This window comes from Prunus dulcis, chromosome 7, assembly GCF_902201215.1.
Source record: "Prunus dulcis chromosome 7, ALMONDv2, whole genome shotgun sequence".
Lineage (NCBI taxonomy): Eukaryota > Viridiplantae > Streptophyta > Magnoliopsida > Rosales > Rosaceae > Prunus > Prunus dulcis.
In genome coordinates this window covers 3,991,296-4,011,872 of record NC_047656.1, presented here as the reverse complement: position 1 = coordinate 4,011,872, position 20,577 = coordinate 3,991,296, and the positions used below count along the sequence as shown (strand labels likewise).

The 20,577-nt window shown below is 38.8% G+C and overlaps 2 protein-coding genes across 2 annotated transcripts; both read left to right on the top strand.

Annotated features, from left to right (window-relative positions):
* Positions 1–1,315: 1,315 nt before the first annotated feature.
* On the top strand, positions 1,316–2,750 carry LOC117635657 (glycosyltransferase BC10-like). Its single transcript, XM_034369993.1, has one exon. It carries the CDS (start codon positions 1,357–1,359, stop codon positions 2,470–2,472), a length of 1,116 nt encoding a protein of 371 aa, XP_034225884.1. The 5' UTR covers positions 1,316–1,356; the 3' UTR covers positions 2,473–2,750.
* Positions 2,751–6,079: 3,329 nt separating this feature from the next.
* On the top strand, positions 6,080–19,694 carry LOC117635205 (TMV resistance protein N-like). Its single transcript, XM_034369555.1, has 2 exons — positions 6,080–6,219; positions 19,232–19,694. Exons 1-2 carry the CDS (start codon positions 6,080–6,082, stop codon positions 19,692–19,694), a joined length of 603 nt encoding a protein of 200 aa, XP_034225446.1.
* The last annotated feature ends 883 nt before the right edge of the window (positions 19,695–20,577 follow it).

Below are 20,577 nucleotides of genomic sequence, written 5' to 3'. Positions count from 1 at the left end.
CATTAAGTTTTTAAGATTCAAATGGTGTTTTAAATTGGCTTAAATTTAGGAATTTTTTAGGATAAGTTATTTCTTTTTTTAATAAATATTTTTTGGTCGTATGTCTTAAATAATCAAATTTAGAATAAACTAATGTACCTATTATTTAAAAAAATTAAATATACCTATTCTCTAAAAAGACACATTTTAAAATTTTTATGAAGAAACATTTATTTATTTTTACTTATCTTCTTAGTAAAATATACATACATTATTTATTTATGTTATGTTTATTATTATTTATGTTTTACTGTTTTGTTTTTTTTTCTTCTTATATGTTTATTGTTATTAATATTTACGTGTATTGTCATTTTTGTTGTGGAAAAAAAAAACAAATGTTCTCTTTGAACAAAAAGAAAAAGACACTTTTAAAAATAAATAAATAAAATTTTCATTTTTCTTATTTATATGTTTTTTAATATGGTGGTAATAAAGTTGTAAAAAAACCAACACATTCAATAAGGATAAATTTGGAAAATATAAATTAGTTTATGTGATACATTAATGACATTGTTTTAAGTATAAAGAAAGTGACACATGTCATGAGTTAAATGGAGAAGGTCCAAAAGAGAAGGTTAGAGAGAAGGTTGCTAGCATTCCCCTTTATCTATTACTATCATAATAACTTCACGGGCCGATGATTTTAAAAATTATTTAAAAATAATCTTCATGCACTTCACTTCAATAGGAACATAGAGAAAAAAAATGATTAAAGAATAACTATTTTGAATTTTGTATTATAAAAATAATTATTCGAAATTGATTATAAAATAAAAAGAGAATGTGGGGACAAATGTCAAGACAAAAGTGCGTTGGCACAAATGCAACGTGTGATGTGAGTGAGTGAGTTGCTAAATATTAAAAAAAATAAATAAATATATATATATATATATTAAAGCCGCCAGCGGACTAGGCACTAGATTTGACGACCACGTGTTTTCTGCTCCAGATAACATTCACAGTACCTGACCCGAACAAAAAAATATTTTTTAAAAATAATCTCAACATACCTACTATACCAAGCAACATACTTAAAGTAATTTTTATTTATATTTTTGGTAAAAAAATTAATACCTCTTCACCAACCAGGTTATTTAGCATTAAATCCCCTTTATATCCTCCAAACAAAAGACAACAAATTATTTCTAAAATAAGTTAAAAAGTAATTTAAAAAGCGCTTTTAGGTTGTCATCAATCTTATCCCCGCCGTAAATCACCATGCTCCTCATCTTCTTCCACCAAATCTCACTCTCCATTTTCCACTAAAAATACCAGTCACTGTCTCTCTCTCTCTCTCTCTCTCTCAACCACAAAACCATGCTCTCCCCAACGCCATTTTCTCTCATCTGCGCCTTTCTTCTCTGTTTGCCTCTCACCATAATCTTCACCATCACAAGCCCAACCACCACCATCCCCACCCAAATCCCCCAATCCCTAAAACTCACCAAAACCTACCAAAAAATCAACCTAATTTCACCGCCAAAATCCCTCCCATTAGATGACGACTCGCTCTTCCACCTCGCCACCCGTGTCAAGTCTCGCCCGCCTTGCTCCGATCGTCCCAAAATCGCCTTCCTCTTCCTAACCACCACCCCTCTTCCCTTCTCCCCTCTCTGGGAATGCTTCTTCAACCAAACCCCCAAAACCCATTTCTCTATATATGTCCACGCTGACCCGAGATTCCCCTACGACCCACCGTTTTCTGGCGTCTTCGCCCACCGGGTCATCCCCTCCCAACCCGCCCAGCGATTCACCTCCACTCTCATCTCCGCGACTCGTCGTTTGCTCGCCCACGCCCTCCTCGATGACCCCAAGAACGCCATGTTCGCGCTTCTCTCTCCTTCTTGTATCCCCATCCGGTCCTTCAACTTCACGTACCAAACCCTCGCTCGATCAAAGAAGAGCTTCATCGAGATTTTAGACAACGAGATCGGGGCGTACGACAGGTGGGCGGCCCGTGGGGAGGACGCAATGCTGCCACAGGTGAAGCTGGAGGAGTTTCGGATCGGGTCCCAATTCTGGATCCTGAAGCGGAAGCATGCGAGGGTGGTTGTGGGTGACCACCAGCTCTGGTCCAAGTTCAAGCTACCGTGCCAGCGTTGGGACACGTGTTACCCTGAGGAAAATTACTTTCCTACCTTCCTGAACATGAGAGAACCGGGCGGGTGTGTGCCCGCTACCCTCACGCACGTGGACTGGCGCGGGAGATTCGATGGCCACCCCCGCACGTATCAGGCCTCCGACTTGGGGCCCCATTTGATCACCACCTTGAGAAACGACAGGCCGAAATACGGTGACGAGAAGGAGAGCGGCAACGGCTCTGATTGGTCTTTGACAGAACGGCGGGACCCATTTCTGTTCGCAAGGAAGTTCCCGCAGGATGCGATTGGACCGTTGATGAGTATGGCCAATGACGTCATCTTCAAGGATTAAGATGCGATGGCATATTTAGGATTTTTTTTTTTTTTGGTTTGTAATTTAAAAATGAATTTATTAACAAAAAGGAAAAAAAACAAAACAAAACCGGGACAAACCCGGTGGGTTTGAGCAGCAAAATGTATATATTTTTCATTTATTGTTTTTTGGGGTGAGTTTCTTGGTTTTTCCAAAGTGGAAAAACGTGTTTGGTTAAGCCTAAGAGGTGCAATGTCTCTTTTTAGACTTTTATGAGTGGTAGTGTTTTGGCTTTATAGATTCTCCTACGGCCGAACTAAGCGATTGTCAATGATCAAAAGCTTTGCCCTTTAACAAACTTAAAAGGACCTTAATGTTTTGTTTTCGTGGGAATTGACTAACTTTGGCTCTTTTTTCTTATGTAGTTGACGCATGTTTTAATGTCTGCCATTCATCGTGTCACGCGACATAATAGATGTCATGTATTGGGTAGCGGCATAGTCGGGCCTAGGCCAAAAGTCGTCTTGTCCTCCCTCCCCATCCAAATTTTTTCATTATCTCAATAGCCAAAAAGGATTGTATAATTAAATTGTGTGTTTTACATTTTGACCCATAAACATTAAAATTTTAGCTCTAACTTTTTACATGTCATACGTCATTTCTGTTATGTAAGATTTAAGGTAGGAAAAGGTAAAGGGGAAAAATGATGTGTCACGTTGTCGGCTAGAAAAAGAAATGAGGTAGGTGGAAGGTACCTAGTAAATCTAGGCAGGTGAATTGCATGTATTTACATCAGGGTTGGTAAAGAGGTATTAACTTTTTACCAAAAATATAAATAAAAATTACTTTAAGTATGTTGCTTGGTATAGTAGGTATGTTGAGATTTTTTTAAAAGAAATGTTTTTTGTTTGGGTCAGGTACTATGAATGTTATCTAGAGCAGAAAACACGTGGTCGTCAAATCCAGGGCCTAGTCCGCTAGCGGCTTTAATTATTATTATTATTTTTTAATATTTAGCAACTCACTCACTCACATCACACGTTGCATTTGGGCTAACACACTATTGTCTTGACATCTGACCCTACATTATCTTTTTATTTTATAATCAATTTCGAAGAATTATTTTTATAATAAAAAATTCAAAATAGTTATTCTTTAAGCAATTTTTTTTCTCTCTATGTTCCTATTGAAGAGAAGTGCATGAAGATTATTTTTAAATAATTTTTAAAATTATCAGCCCATGGAGTTATTATGATGGTAATAGATAAAGGGGAGTGCTATCAACCTTCTCTCTAACCTTCTCTTTGGACCTTCTCCATTTAACTCATGACATGTGTCACTTTCTTTATACTTAAAACAATGTCATTAATGTATCACATAAACTAATTTTTATTTTTCAAGTTTACTCTTATTAAATATATTAAATTTTTTGTTTTAAAAGAAATTAATCTTTTTAAAACTTCATTTCTTATCACCTTTTTTACTTTAAACGTGTCTAATGTCCCTTTTTTTTCTTCTAGAAAACAGATTTTGCTTCTTTTACTGATATGTTTATTGTTATTAATGTCCGTATAATATTTTGCTTCTTTTGATTCTTTTCATTTATGTTTATTGTTCTTCTTCTTTTTTCTTTTTTTTTGCTTATTTTGCTTCTTATAATATTTATGTTATGTTTATTGTTATTTATGTTTTACTGTTTTGTTTTTTTCTTATGATAGGTTTATTGTTATTAATATTTATGTTTATTGTCATTTTTGTTGTGGAAAAAAAAAACAAATAAACGTTCTCTTTGAAAAAAAAAAGAAGAAGATAATTTTTAAAATAAATAAATAAAATTGTCGTTTTCTTATTTACATATTTTTTTAATAAGGTGGTAATAAATGAGCTTGTGTGATGCATTAATAAAGATAAATTGGAAAAACAAAAATGAGCTTGTGTGATGCATTAATTACATTGTTTTAAGTGTAAGGATAATGACACATGCCATGAAGAAAATGGAAAAGGTCCAAAGAAGAAAGTTAGAGAGAAGGTTGCTAGCTCATAATTCAATTTTGAAAAAGCTTTGTATCAATGGCGCTGATAAGGTGGATGGGAGAGAAGGAACCAAATCGATGTTGACATCTCAATTTCCGTGGTCTTATAATTAATTGGAATTCACAAATCCTCCTCCCCCTTTTTTGCCTTTTTTTTTAAAAAACCCCCCGAAATAAGATAACAAAATCTAAAAACAGATGAAAATCATAATGAGAATAGTAAAACTGAAAAAATAATAATAATAAAAAACATAGACAGTTTAGATCGTTGAAAAAAAAATCGTAAGGAATTGACAAACTTTGTTTGGATTGAAACGGTCTATTTTTCAAAAATAGCCACGACGAAAAATGATTTTAACATACATATATTTTTTTTCTTTCTCTCTAAATCTCCTTGGCTACGAGAAAGGGAATTGACAAACTGACCTTGTAGATGCGCATAATGCAAACATGCATCACGTTAATTAAGATCATCTCAAGCAACAAGTTTCAGTTTTATATTAATTGGCTCGTAGAATTTTTGTAGCATATTAATTGTAGAACTAGTTTATTTATTTAGTGAAAAGAATCTGATTAACCAATAAAAAATTTATACCGCAGAGCATGCATGACGAAACAAAAAGTCAATGATTTATAAATAAGATTAGTAATGCAATAAGGATTGAGATGGTGGTTCAATATTCTTCATGAACTAATGAAATGCTAATCTATCTGGGTCCTAATTTTCTAAATTTGGGGATTAAAAAATGGAAAGAATCCGGTATAAATAAATATATAAAACTATAAACTTATATATATAGAGTGGTGATTTCCCCACTCCAATTTTATCCACTTATACTTTATTTTATAACTAAAAAGGAGTGTAAGTGGATAAAATTGGAGTGAGGAAATCATTACCCTATATATATAAAATTCTTGTTAATCCAAGAGTTGACCATGCTAGACCATCCTCATTCAACCTTGATGGGCTTGAGAGACGTTGAACCTAAGAGCACCTCCACCCCAAATGGTAAGGGCAAGTTTGACACTATTCACGTAAATAGTGGCAGTCTTTCCTTTTTTGATTCCACTCCAAAGGGTAAGGGCAAGGGCAAACACTATTCACTCTACTTTATTTTCTATTTTTTTTATATACTTAAACCATTAATTTCAGATAATATTTTCAGTTTCCACGTGTCACTATTTATTATAAAATTCTCACCTAAAATTTCAGATAACATTTTCGGATAAAATTTTCTAATTAAATTTTCAAATAAGATTTTTTGGTTGCCACGTGTCCATCAAATTTTAGATAAGATTTTCGGTTGCCACGTGTCTTATTCAGATAAGATTTTCAGATATTTATTAAAAAAAATTATAATCTCATATTTCAGGCAAGATTTTTACCCTCTAAAATTGTGCCACGTGTCCCATGTCAGATAAGATTTTTGGATATTTATTAAAAAATTCTAATCTCATATTTCAGATAAGATTTTCATCTTCTAAAATTGCTCCACATGTCATCTCTATCTTCTAAATCCCTCTATAAAACTGCACCCTAAACTCCTATCTCTCACACCATATCTTCTATATTCTTTCATTTCTCAGATTTTACAAAACACATTCTACTCTCAATGTCCAACATGATGAGGCTGTTGGAGAGGCAAGAGCGAGAAGATGAAGAAATCAGGCGCAGACGTGCTGAAAAAGATCGTGAGGTCGATGAAGAGGAGGAAGAAATGGTTGTAGCAGTGTGTATGCTCAATGAATCAAGGCAACACCACCGTCGTCGTGGCCCGAACGTGGACAGACATAGGCAGCCTCGGGGTAAGAATCTCTTGGAAGATTACTTTATCCTAAATTCGTTATATCATGTGTCTTATTTTCGAGATAGATATATAATGCAGCCTTATTTGTTCCAAAAAATCATGCATGATATTTGCAATTATGACACGTACTTCGTTCAGAAGTATGATGCTGTTGGGGTTTTGGGTCTTCTTCTAGAGCAAAAACTTACAACTGCTTTACGGATGCTTGCTTATGGGGCATCTGCAGAGCAGGTGGATGAGATTGCGCGGATGGGAAAATCAACTATCCTAGAGTGCTTGGTGAGATTCTGTGATGCAATAGAAAATCTCTACAAGAGGGAGTACCTTCACAATCTTACGACTAGAGACCTCTGAAGGCTTGTACAAAAAGCCGAGGCTCGAGGTTTCCCAGGAATGATTGGAAGCATCGATTGTATGCACTGGCAATGGAAGAATTGCCCAATTGCTTGGCAAGGAGATTATGGGAATCGAAGGGACCAAGTGTATTAAGTATTGTCTTCAGTTAAGTCAGTATGCTTGACTTTTGCCCCACGAGGCTTGGGGATGTTCGAACTGTGGGAGCGAGGGATGCAGCTCAGGTGGGCCTAGTGCCCATTGGGTCTTGCCAGGATTGCGGATCAGGCTGACCCAGTGTCTCCTAAATCCTGCGAGGTTTACAGCTCGAGTCGACCTTGTGTTACTCAGGTCGGCGAGGACGTGTCACCACGGTGACACGAGGAATTGACGGAAATAAATAGGTATACATAGGTGGTAGGACGAACTATACATTCAATATTTTTCAACAGGATTATTGTTTGGTAATTTATGTATAAATAGGAATGCATGAGTTCAATAACTTATTATATGCTGTCGAGTTGAGAATGTTTTACATAATTTGGAAATAAGGACGAAGATAGTTTGTTGGATTAGATGGCAGCAGGATTTCAGGTTAGTTAAGAAGTAGTTTATAAATTCCAATCTTTTTCAGGAAAATCATATTTTCTTAAAACCACCCTAGGTACCCAAGCATAATAAATCGGTTGCTCTCGATTAGGTCAACATGCTTGATAGTTGCCCCAAGAGTCTTAGGGATATCCGGACTGTGGGAGCGAGGAATGCGGATTCCCTGAATCTTGCCAGGAAGGTGGCTCGTGTCAACCTTGTGTTACCGAGACCTGCGAGGGTGCATCACCATGATGACACGAGGTATCGACAGTAGTATAAGGAATTGACGGAGTTATGTGGGTCAAAACGAAAACCAGGTATTAATGGAAATAGAATGGGTATGCCTATGGTGGTAGATTAAATTTTAGTTTCAAGGTTTTCAGCGAAAGGATGTTTTAATAAGTGGGTGAAGTGTTATTTTATCCGTGTGGGGTCCCTAGCTAATATGAACAAGAGTGGAGAGTATAAGTTCTCTAACATATAAATTCATGAAACTTGATACATTTTGTGCACCCATGTACTGTGCCTATTGTGCCCAACTACGTGGCTAGGTTTTCATTCATCATACCTAAGGCAAAGGGCTTAGTAGTAGATTGATTTCTTGAGAAGTTGAGTACATTGCAGAGGAGTATCGCCAAGATGAACATAGTAATCTCATCTATAGAGATGGGAAGCCTCATATACACATAGACAGGATTGGATTCATATATGAGGATTTGGCTTTGCTCAGTCCCAAAAAAGGTATTCAAAGGAGACTAAGTCAATAAGAAATACATTGAGCCTCTGCTCTTGCAGTTTCACCACCAAAAACAACTCAAATTTGACCATCAATGATTAAAGATGACATTGATCAAATGATTTCAGACGATCAAATAGTGAATTTGTTAGAGGAAGTTAAAGTAAGAAAGTCACACAGGAATACATATTTTTGTAGGCATTTAATTATACTTCTATGTCATGGTGGGGTGCGGAGAGAGTACTTTAGGAAGTTACCTATGAAAGATCTGGTAGATAGTCCAGGTGTTTTCTGCAGTAGGGGTGCAACATTCAAAGTTGCCTATAACCATGGTGGAGTGTATGATGACTATAACTTGGTAAAGGTGATCTTTTCTGGTACTTCCTTCGAAGAAATATATTTGCAATATCGTTTGTCAATTCTAACAAAAGAGGAAAATAAGAGTCTTAAAAAGTTAAAATTTGTAATTCCTAGAGTTACATGTTGATGGGGACAACTGATCCAACAGAGATTTTGGGTGAAGTTTGTGTCATTCTTGACAGCGGACAAATGTCGAGAGAGGTACTAGTGTACCAACATCTAAGTTTGTATTTTAGTGGTTTTTAGGTTCAAAGGCCAGCTTTTGGAATGTTATAAAAGTTGCAAATATTAAACCCGACTAGCTTATGTATATTCATATAGGGGATGATGTTGGCAAGGCTTAGAATGACATAATATTGGTAGAAATATGATGTGGATATTTGCTCCGAGGATATTGAGATGCGATTGGTAAGTGAGATTTTTAGAATGATTCCCTTGGAGGGTGTGAGGTTCAAGAAATGTGGAACGTTAAGTTCCCATCATATCAAGTTATGGAGGAGCTGACTTGGGAACTCGAGTAGTAGATGCAGGCCCAGTACCCTCACCTTTTCAAGTGACAGGTACGTAATTTCGAGGATAAATTTTTTATAAGGGGGTAGTTTGTAACAACCCGATCCTTAATCAATATTTAATTATTAATTTATTCAATTAAAAGACAATTTTACCTCGAGAATATTTTAAAGGGTTTAAAAGTTGACTTTTGTTCGTGAAAGAATTTGGGGAATTGAGTTATATCTTGCGTTGGGCTCGTCAAAATTAGTTCGTAGACATGCGGCACGCCCGATTCTGAGTTGTAACGAAGGAGAAATGGTCAAGAAACGTAAAGGACGTAATGGGAATTTTAAAATTTGTTACTGCTACAGTATCGCTAAAGTACCTTGCGACACAACAGGAATTTTCTGGGTTTCTCTCCTTTGGCAGCCAACTTCTCTCCTCCACCACCGTCCCCACACGCCTCCGTTTTGGGTGACACCAGTCCCAAAAGAACCGGGCTGCCTCCCTCTTCTCATCCCACCAACCTCAGCCGCTGGAACCACCATTGCTGGCCAGAAATTGAAGGAATCCGGGCTGTTTTTGGACAGTTTTTGACAGATTTTTCAGAAACTCGTTTGGGTGTTTCCGATGGCCAAATCTTGCAATCTAGGTATGCTTTCTCATCTTCTCGAGGTGCTCTAGCTGCTGGTTGAGTTGGATAGGAGAAATTCTGAGTTTTGAAGGGTAAATAAGCGATTGAAAATCTGCCGATTTTCGGCCTTCGATTCCAGCCATTTCCATCGACTTTTCGGGGTAGGTCCAAGAACAAAAGTGTCTCCAAATGATGTTTTACACCTAGGGTAGAAATCATGGCCGGCGGTTTGGAGTTTTTCCAGCTGCCAGAATTTTATTTGCACACCCATGCGCTGCCGGCGCATGGGCGGGGCGTGGGCAAGGTAGTGGGGGCCACATTTTGTCCTAGAATGATTCCTTGAACCTCACGAAAGCGTAGGATTTTGCGGATCTCAAATCGGATAATATTTGAACCCTGAACTGATCTCGCCTATTGTGCGATTTCCAGGTTCGATACGTTTGAACTATTGGATCATAGTCAATTTCATATATGTTGATCTAGGTAATTCCAGGATCGTAAAATGGAGTCCCGGATACTCCGAAAATGCCAACCCTAGGGCTAGGTTTACAGTAACCATCTGATCGTGCGATCGTGATCAATATGATCGTGCGATCGTGATCAATATGACCATTCGATCGAGACCAAACTCACAGGACATGTGTCCTAGGCATATTAGAACCTTTAGGGACTTCCGAGACCTGGGAGGGGGGATTGCAGCTTGGATAGAAAGGGTATCTCTGAGACCTACGAAGGGGGAATTACGGCTTGGATAGAAGGGGTATCTCCAAGACCTGCGAGGGGGGATTGCGGCTCGGATAGAAGGGGTATCTTCGAGACTTGCGAGAGGGGGAATTGCGGCTCGGATAGAAGGGGTATATCCGAGGTCCACAAGGATTGAGGCTCGGATAGAAGTGGTGTAATGACCCAAACCCAAAATTCATATTTAATTAGTAATTTATTATGAGGAAAGACAATTTTGCCCTTGGAATAATTTATTAATGAAAAGTTGACTTTTTGACCAGAAAGGAATTTGACAATTCTACAGACACCGTTGCATAGAGCACGATGAAATGAGTTCATAGACACGTAGTGGGCCCGAATCGGAGTTGTAACGAGAGAGTTATGGTCAAAAGAAACTCAGTGGCACAATCGTAATTATTTCAAAATGGGATTTTATAAAAATCAGATTTCTCTCTCTCTCTCTCTCTCTCTCTCTCCCCCCCTCCCGTGAGCTCCCTTCTTCTCCGACGGCTTCTCTTCCTCTCTTCGAAACTCCGGCCACCGGCCACGGCTGTGGACGGGGCCAGTACCAAAATGACTGGGGCGCCGTCCTCTTCCAGCTCCAGCCAGCTCCCGCCTCTAGCCGCCGTGATTTCATCGGAAAATGGAGAAGAAGCGGTCGGTGTCGTCTGATCTGCACAGCCGTTGATCTCCCTCCTTCGGCCACCGTTTTCGACGAGCCAGGTATGGATTTTAAACCTCTCGAGCTGTTCTAGCTGCCTGTTGGGTAGGAATTAATCGGTTCTCAGTGTAGATATTGGATTTTCGAATTTGAAAATTCGGCCAGTTTTTTGCCTTCGTGTTCGGCCACTTCTGGTCAGTTTTTGGGGTAGGTCCAAGAACAAAAGTGGTTAAAAATATGGTGTTATACCTAGGGTAGGAGTTTGGAGCCGTGATTTTGAGATTTTCTGGCGATGCGTAATCGCTTTGGACACCCAGCTCTGCCGGCACGTGTGGCGGCTCGTGGGTGAGGGTAGTGCAGTGGCACTGTATCTTGATGCAATCCTTAGGTTGTCACAAGCGCATAGGAATTCGCGGATCTCAATTTGGACACCGTTTGAGCCTCGAACGGATTTTCCATATTGTGCGATTTCCGGGTTCAATACTGTTGAGCCGTTGGATCGTAATCAATTTCAGATATGTTACTCTAGATAATTTCAGAAGCGTGTAGGATTTGACGGATTGTGAATCGGAGTCTCGGATACTCCGATATCGCGAACCCTAGGGCTAGGGTTTAGAAATTATGCGATTACACGATCGTGGTCAATCCGATCGTCCGATTCAGACTAGATTTGCAGGACTTGGTTATTTAAATGTGAGGAACTTATAGGAATTCTCGGATTGGTAATTGGAGGTCGTGGACCCCACGAGGTTCTGTATTGACCAATATGGAAATTTATCACTTAGTGAGTCTTGGGTCTTTTAAGACAGTTCTAACCATCCGAATTGCTTAAGTGAGCATAAGAATGATTTTAAAGCTAGTGCACGCACTTCTAGGAGCCGGGGGTCAGGGTTTTAATTAAATACTTATATCGAGCAGTTTTATTAATTAAATATTCATGGTGGTTTAACCAGGCACCCGGGGCCAGGCAAACCCGCAGGAGGGACCTTCAGGAGGTCTAGCTAGCTCGGACCAGGAGTGAGTGGACTTTTATTTTATAAATGATTTTATGCAAATAAATTTCATTATTTGATCTTGAATAAGTTTTATTGATTATAGTTTTCCTAGCATGTTTTGTTGAAGTTAAATATCTTTATTTATATGTTGCCTAGTTAAAATGCTAAAAAGATATGGAAAGTAGAGATTGAGATTTATATCAGATAAAATGGCAGTAGAGTTCTAGATTTAATCAAAAATTCAGTTTTTCATTAGACCTTTCAGAAATCTTATATTTTCTTAAGCCACCTTGGTTACCCAGTTACAGAAACAGGTTGCCTTCAATATATGTTGCCTTCGGATATGATGATGTCCACGGACATCCAGTTTGCTTTCAGTTTTGTCAGTGCACTTGACATTTGCCTTACAAGTTTTGGGGACGCCCAGACCGTGAGAGCCAGGAATGCGGATCAGGCTGACTACGGTCTCCTGAATCCTGCCAGTTTGCGGCTCGGGTTGACTTTGTGTCACCGAAACCTGCTAGGGGAATTGACGAATATCAGGAATTGACAGAATAAAAGGGGTACACCTAGGTAGTAGTTTTAAATTGATTACAGTGTTTTTAAGAGAATTTTATTGATCTTGAATATGATTGGCATATACGTATATAAATATGTGAATGCATTGATTTTAGTACGAATATGATGAAAAGGAAAAATTCAGTTTCTACATAACTGTTCTTTTACAGTGGGGTTAGTATGTTCTTATGCTATTTTCTAGACCTTTTGTAAGAACCCAAAACAAAATATCTAAAAAGTAAGGAAAATATCTTTTAGCAAAAAAGACCAATTTGCCCTCGCATATTTTAATGGGGGAAAATTTGACTTTTTAATCGAGAAAGAATTTGGGAATTCCGCTTACGCCATTGCGTAGAGCGCGGCGAAATGAGTTCGTAGACACGGAGTAGACCCGAATCGGAGCCGTAACGAAGAAGATATGGTCTAAAAACCGCGAAGGGCAAAATGGTAATTTGGCCAAAAAGTCAGACTTTTTATCTCTCTCTCTCTTCTCCCCCGTCACTTTCTCTCTCTTCCTTCTCTCTCCCTCGCGTCGCACCCAGCCGTGCGCCCGTTCGACTTCCAGGCGACGGCCCGGCCACCACAGGCCGAGCCGATCTCCGCCGTGGGTACCATCGGGTCCGCCTCCGTCTCGCCGTCAAGACCTGACCGACCTCCACCCCGGGGCCGCCCTGAGTTGGCCGGAAAACCATGTTTTCCGACGGAGGTTCCTTCGAAGCCACCCGAACTTCCAGCTCAAAATTCTCCTTCGTTTCTCCACCAAATCGATCGAGTAAGGTATGGTTTCTCAGCTATTTTTCGTGTTCTAGATGATGGATATATGGGTTTCGATCGATTTTAGCTCTAAGGGGTTCGATTTTCGACTTGAAATCTGGCTGGAACTTCGGCCGCTTGAAACTACTGTTTCTGGTCACTTTTTGGGGTATGCCCAAGAACAAAAGTGGCTGAAAATGGGGTGTTTTACCTAGGGTAGGAGTTTGGAGTCTTCGTTCCGAGATTTTTCGGCCACTCGAAATCGCTTTGGACACCCAAAGCTGCCCGCGTGTGCTGGAGCGTGTGGGATTATGTGCAGTTTTGTGACCCTCTTGTCGTCACGAGCATGTGGGATTTCGCGGATCTCGATTCGGAGTCCGTTTGAGCCCCGAACGGATTTTCCATATCGTGCGATCCGTGGGTGCAGTGTCGTTAAATCGTCGGATCGCGCTGAATTTTGGATATGTCGGTCTACACGATGTCAGGATCGTGTAGGATTCGACGGATTGCGAATCGGAGTCCCGGATACTCCGGAATCGCGAACCCTGGGGCTAGGGTTTGGATTTTAAGCGATAACGCGATTTTGGCCAATCCGACCATCCGTTTTGGACCAAACTCGCAGAACATGGTTCCCTCTCTGTAAGGAACCTTCAGGGAAGCCCAGATTGGCCATTGGAGGTCGGGGACCCACGGGGTCCCGGGTCGGCCGATCTGGCAGTTTATCGCTTAGTTAAGCGTCGGACCTTCCAAAACTGGTCCAAGTGTCTGAGAGGGCTAACGTGGGCATAAGAGTAACTGGGAATGAGATGCACGTATTTCTAGGAGCCGGGGGCAGGGTGTTTAGTTGAAATTCTTTTTATTCAACAGTTTATTAATTTAATCTTTATGGGTAATCAGGCACCAGGAGCCCGACAGGACACAGAAGAGAACTTCAAGAGGTCCAACTAGCTCGGACCATCAGTGAGTGGACTTCCTTTCATAAATTATTTTATATAAATATGTTATATAGAGGATTTCTATAAGTAAGATTTCATAAGTGATTTTATATAGATTTTATCTAAATGAGTTTTATAAATGAGTTTATTTGAATAAATTTCTTTATTTGATCTTGAGTAAACCTTATTGTGGTTTCGAACATGATTAGTACAGTAATAGTTTTATAAATCTGTGCTGCTTATTTACCAGTTATAGAAACAGAGTTTGAGATTGGAATCAGTTGAAATAGCAGCACAATTTGAGATTTCAGTTATTAATCAGATTTTCTTTTTCTAAAGGAATTTATTTTAAACCCACCTCGTACCCATTTTCTTTGGTGATTACCCACAGTTGGACCGATGTCTATGGACATCCAGTCCGATTTCAGTTTATGTCAGTGCACTCGACTTTGCCTCACGAGTTTCGGGGACGCTCGGACCGTGAGTGCCAGGATTTGCGGCTCGGCAGACTTGGTGTCCCGAGACCTGCCAGGATTGCGGCTCGGCTGACTCTGTGTCCCCGAGACCTGCCAGGATTGCGGATCAGGCTGACTACGGTCCCCTGCATCCTGCCAGAGCGACTCGAGCTGACTTGGTGTCATCGAGGAATCTGCCGGCGGGACAGGCTGATCATAGTCCCCTGATTTCGCCAGTTTGCTGCTCGGGTAGACTGCGTGGCGCCCGAGACCTGCCAGGGAATTGACGGATATGACAGGGGTACAAATAGGTGGTATTTTCAAAGGATTTTGAGTTTTCTTTTATTCAAGGATGACTTTCAGTTATTTTATATCGGTTTCTTAGTATTTGCACATTTATATCTTTATATCTTTATTCGGTTATACTAGTTCTTTGATTTCTCCAGGCAGTGATGTCTTTATATATTTGATCGATTATGTAAGTTTATTCATCAGCATACTGATTCATGCTTATAGAATTTCTTATATTGAAATATAGTTAAATTATCGATATCTATATATATATATCCTTAGTTATTTCAAAACGGGGGTATTATATTCTGGCTTGTTTTTAAGAATTTTATTTTGTCCACTCACAGTTTAAAACTTGTTTTTCGCCCCCAGGTCGTAGAAGTGCACAGGATCCACCACCGGGCCACTCATAGCCTCCGCGCTTCAAAGTCAGGTAGAGTTTGTAGAAAAATCCCTGAAAACCCCGTGAACTTTAGAAAATTGCTCTGATATCGAGTTTTAGTGGAAAAACTGAAACTGGCAAATATTGGTTTATCCTATTCTGGCAGTTGGTGTGGATTTGTTGAATGTTTAACAGGTGAAAAGTTTTGGGATTGGTCAAAATACAGGGGAGACTCTGCCGAATTTTCGGCAGAAGTCTAAAGGAATTTTAAAGGGAAGTTGACGTAAGAAGGGGAAAAAGGTCCCTTGTGCCCGACATTCGCCAGGTGTCGGACACGCACAGGACTTGGCTCGAATTCCAAAGTGGAAATTGGGTCGGGTCCTGTCACCTTTGCTTTTGTCCACTCACATTTTTGAATGTTTTGCGCCCCCAGGCTGTAGACGTGCACAGAAATCCACCACCGGGCCATTTTTCTGGCTTCCGCGCCCTTCCTTTGATATAAAAGCTTTGTTTTGTAAAAGGATTAACTCATCTGTAAACTCTTAGTAATTGCTCTGATATGTTGCCCTAGATTGAGAACTGAACTGTTGGAATGTATATTTAAGTATACTGGCAGTTGGTTGTATAAATATACATGCTTGTTTTGACAGGTGTAATTTTGGGATTGAACAAATTACAGGGGAGACTCTGCCGAATTTTCGGTAGAAGTCAAGGCTAATTTAAAATTAAGTCTGTGACTAGAAGGGCAAATAGGTCATTTGTGCCCGACATTTGCCAAGTGTCGGACATGCACAGGATCCGACTCAAATTCCAAAGCGGAATTTGGATCGGGTCCTGTCAAGTGGTGTCTCCGAGGTCTGCGAGGATAGGATTGACGGATCAGGAATGGGGATACGCCTAGGAGGAGAGAATTTCAGTTCTGAGGTATTCTTAAACTAAACTAAAGGGAGTTCAGTGTTTGGCGTATTTATACTCGGATATGATTGATACGAGTATTTGAAAGAACTACGTGTGGCTTGATCCCTTAGTAAGGGTACGTAGGCAGCTTAGTGTTACAAGGTGCAGCCACAAGATCAGGTAATAAAAGGTAGTCCAGTTAAGTTATTATGAAATCTAACACTGTTCTGGGGATGTTATAAGAATTGATTTGAATGTTGTAGTAGAATGATTTATTCGAATTATTAAAGCCGAAGGCCATAATATTATGATGTTTGATTGTTTGAATATATTTAAATGCATGTTGAACGATTGAGATACATATATAAATGTTTGTTGACATGTGGGGACTTTTTGGAAACGTTCAATTTATAAGGGAGACTGCCGAATTTTCGGCAGAAGTCTAGTTGCTAGAAAACTAGGTTTTTAGTTAGAAGGGCAGTTTGGTTATTTGTGCCACGCATTCGCCAGGTGTCGGATACGCACAGGGTTTGACTCAGATTCCAAAGTTGAATTTGGGTCGGGTCCTTTCACTAGAGGTGTTCAAACCCAGTCCCATGAACACGGCGTTGACAAGAATTTATGAAAGGCCGATGGGACCAAATGGACAACCAATGGAGCACGAATTGTTAATTCGGGATGGTCGATACAACAACCCCATGATTGATCGTTATCAGGAAATGCCATCTTCATAAGCTCACGAGAGACGTCAAGTTGACTTGATCGAGCACTTGTGAGAGATGAAAGGCAATCATAGTGGATAAAATCAAGATTAATGTTTTGTTTGGAATTATGCTTTATTTTGTGTGTGATCTGTTTGGAATTATGCTTTTAATTATGCTTTGTTTTGTGTGTTGTTTCCAATAAATTAAGGTTTGTTTTTAATTAAACTTTGTTTTGATGTGCAAATATTTTTAATAAATAGTCATATTATTTAATGCTTTCTTTATTGAATGAAAGGGAAACAATACAACAAATTAATACATATGGCAAATCTTTCAATACACCTAATGGTTTTGATCATTTAACCAATCCTTAATGCTAGGTTCGTCGTCATGAAAAAGTTTTCTTCTCATCACATCCCTTCGTTTAAACTTCCAATAGGACTTTGTTTCAAGACACATATGACTTGTATCCATGGCCATGATTTTCATCTCTCTATCCTCCATGTCTTGTTCTTGTGCCTGCTGCCTTTGAATTGCAAATGCTTCATGTTGTGCCTTGTCCGCTTCTTCTCTTTTCAAGTCTCTCTCAATTCTCAGTGCGCCATTCTTAGCTGTTTGCTCCAAAAATTGGGTACATTCATTGTTCGAAGTGCTCCCTCTCTTTGTCTTTGCCGCCTTTCTCCCAATGGGTCTTGGCACACGTGGGAGTGGTGAGTCTTGATCCATTGGGGAGTCCAATGGCCAATCGGTTGCCGGTGAATCGTGGAGCTGTGTCTTATTCAACACAACCGGCGGACCAGTGGAAATAATTTTGAATCTCGAACAATTCTTCACAACTTCCCAACATTGGTGACTCAGGAAACTTTTTTTGCCTTGCCCCATGGCACCGAACCACATTTGTGCTTCTAGGATCTATTAAAAATAAATAATTGGAAATGCAAGAAAATATAAACAAATTGGAAATGCACAGAAAAAAAAAAGATTATGCAAGAAAATATAAACAAATTGGAAATGTAAGAAAAAAAAATGAATATAGAAGAAAATATAAACAATTTGGAAATGCAAGAAAAAAAAGATTAAGCAAGAAAAGAAAAGTTACATTAAATTGAATAAAACGGCAATTATAAATATTTTACCTCATCGGCTAGATTTTGACCGCTTCGAATATTGTTCCTCACTTTTGCCAAGGCATCTCTCTATTTCCCTAACTCTTTATTCAATATTTTCTACATACTAGCCAAGGCCATTTCCGTTCGAGGCGAACCCAATCTTTCAGCAAATTCTCCATGAATTTTTCTCTAGATATGACAGAACTTCATCTCATTGCCCGTGACCGGACAATGACTAACTTTCACCCAACACTCACACAACACAATATCTTTTTGAGTTGTCCACGCGCCTCTAGCTTCGATTTTTTGATATAGATGAAAAGTAGTAGAAAAATATGAGTGGAGAGTAAAAAAATTTGGAAGAAGAAGAGTTGTATGAAGATTTGGTGTGCAAAGTGAATAAAATGGTTAGGTATTTATAGGGAAAAAATCCAGAATTTTTTAAAAATAAATTGGATTTTTTTTCAATTTTTTTAGCCAAAAAAATAAAGTCCGTCGGATTTCTAGACAAAAACCAATCGGAGCGTTTGGGAAGCGCCACGTGGCGTCTTCCCGTTGGGTGCATTTCACGTGCCAATGGGAAAGAAAAATTTGATTTCAGCCGTTGACTTCAGCGTGACGTCACGCATGACGTCAGCGACTTCAGGCTACAGCCTAATCGAGAATTTCCCTTGAACTTGCCCGGGCTGGTGAACTCCAAGGCTTGCCCGGACTTCAGGCTGCACGACGGAGGGGGGGAACTGGGCTTGGGGGGCTGTTGCCAAGGTTTGGGTGGAGCGGTGGAGGTGCTCTAAGCGTGGCCAAGTCTGGTACTAGCCATGGTACGCAAGGAAAGCGTCCTCTGCCAGCTGCATGGATGGAACGGTGCCAGCTGCATGAAACGGAGGGGCCCTGATCTATTGCTCACCTTGCTCCTGCTCAATGCCGCTTCTGCCTATATATAGGAGAGTTCTAAACCACACAGCTTAGTCAGTTAGTTTATTATATTACAGTACTTCGATTATTTTATACTAAAGCATATACTTTGATACCATGGTATTTTGGATTCACCAACTTTGCTAAGTAGGTTTGCTCACTCTCCATTATAATAGATTTTTTTATATTATTTAAGAAACAAATGTGCATTAATTTTAACATTTCTAATATTTTTCTATGCAGTTGAAAAAAGGATTTGTTGAATGATCAAAACTTTTGGGATTACTCATAGTGGATGTGATCACAATCTTCAGTAAATTGCCACAGCTAAGTAATTAAGTTCGTTCTCAGTGGCGATGTACACACGAAGAACATCTACATCTTCTCCATCTACAATACCTCACTGAAAATATGATGTTTTTCTCAATTTTAGAGGTGATGACACTCGAAAGGGCTTTACAGATCACTTACATGAAACATTGAGAACTCAAGGAATCATAACTTTCAGGGATGAGCCTAAAATTTCAAAGGGAAAAGCTATTTCTGGAGAACTGATTGCTGTGATTGAAGGATCAAGGTTTGCGCTCATTGTCCTCTCAGAAAATTATGCATCCTCAACATGGTGCTTGGATGAACTTCTACACATTCTTAAATTCATGGAAGCAAGAGAAGCAGTGCTACCAATTTTCTATGATGTTGATCCATCTGATGTACGAAAAGAAACGGGGTATTTTGAGAAAGCCTTTACACAACTGGAAGAAAGATTTAGCTCGGATGACAAAACGAAGGTGCACGAGTGGAGAGAAGCATTAGCGAAAGTGGCAAATTTCTCTGGGTGGAAGGCTAAGGACTGGTATACATTCACTTTTATTATTTTCCCAAGGAAAGTTTCTTAAAAAATTTTCAAAGAGTAGCCGTGTTTTTATATGATGATTTATCTATATATATATATATATATATAAAATAAAAGGCAGTGAAAATACTAGAAAATGCCTTTGATTAATGCAAACATTTTGAATTGAAATTATTAATTAAATGAGGATAATATGGTAAATTCATACTTTTTCATATTTTAAAAAAAATTTAAAAATAAGAACAATCAGATAATGGTTACTATTTTTATGGAATACAACTACCCATTATTTTTTTAATTCTAAAATAATATTTAAAAAAATAAGCGAAGGGACTTAGTATATATAAAGGCAGAAGCATAAAATAATGGTATAACATTCAAAAATCCAAAATATACCCTTGATTAACTAAATTGCTCAGAGTTATGTATATTTAACATTCTAAGGGTAAAATTGTAAAATACTTATAATTTAAATAAAGAAATTAAAACAAAATTAAAATTTCAAAACCCACTTACGATATGGTAGTTACCTCCACCTCTGCTTCTTTTTCATTTTTTTTAATAATTAAAACTAAAAATATAAAACACACGAAGACTACAAATACATATTAATTATGAAAAATGTCTGGACAACAAAAATACACATTAGTTACTCTACCTTTCTCGAAGACTTGATATCGTGTCTATGAGTACAACTATAATTAACTCTTTTTTTTTTATTTATGACATTATTATTATAAGAAATAATCAAAATGATAGGACCCGACTCAAATTCCACTTTGGAATCCGAGCCGAACCCTGTGCGTGTCCGACACCTGGCGAATGCCGGCACAAATGACCAAATTGCCCTCCTAACTAGAAACAAATTTTCTAACAACTAGACTTCAGTCGAAAATTCAGCAAAGTCTCCCCTGTAACTTGCTTGT

Coding starts and splice junctions, on each gene's coding strand:
- LOC117635657 (XM_034369993.1), top strand. CDS start 1,357: ATGCTCTCCCCAACGCCATTTTCTCTCATCTGCGCCTTTCTTCTCTGT.
- LOC117635205 (XM_034369555.1), top strand. CDS start 6,080: ATGTCCAACATGATGAGGCTGTTGGAGAGGCAAGAGCGAGAAGATGAA. Junction 6,220..19,231: donor TGTATGCTCAATGAATCAAG/GCAACACCACCG, acceptor TCTCAATTTTAG/AGGTGATGACACTCGAAAGG.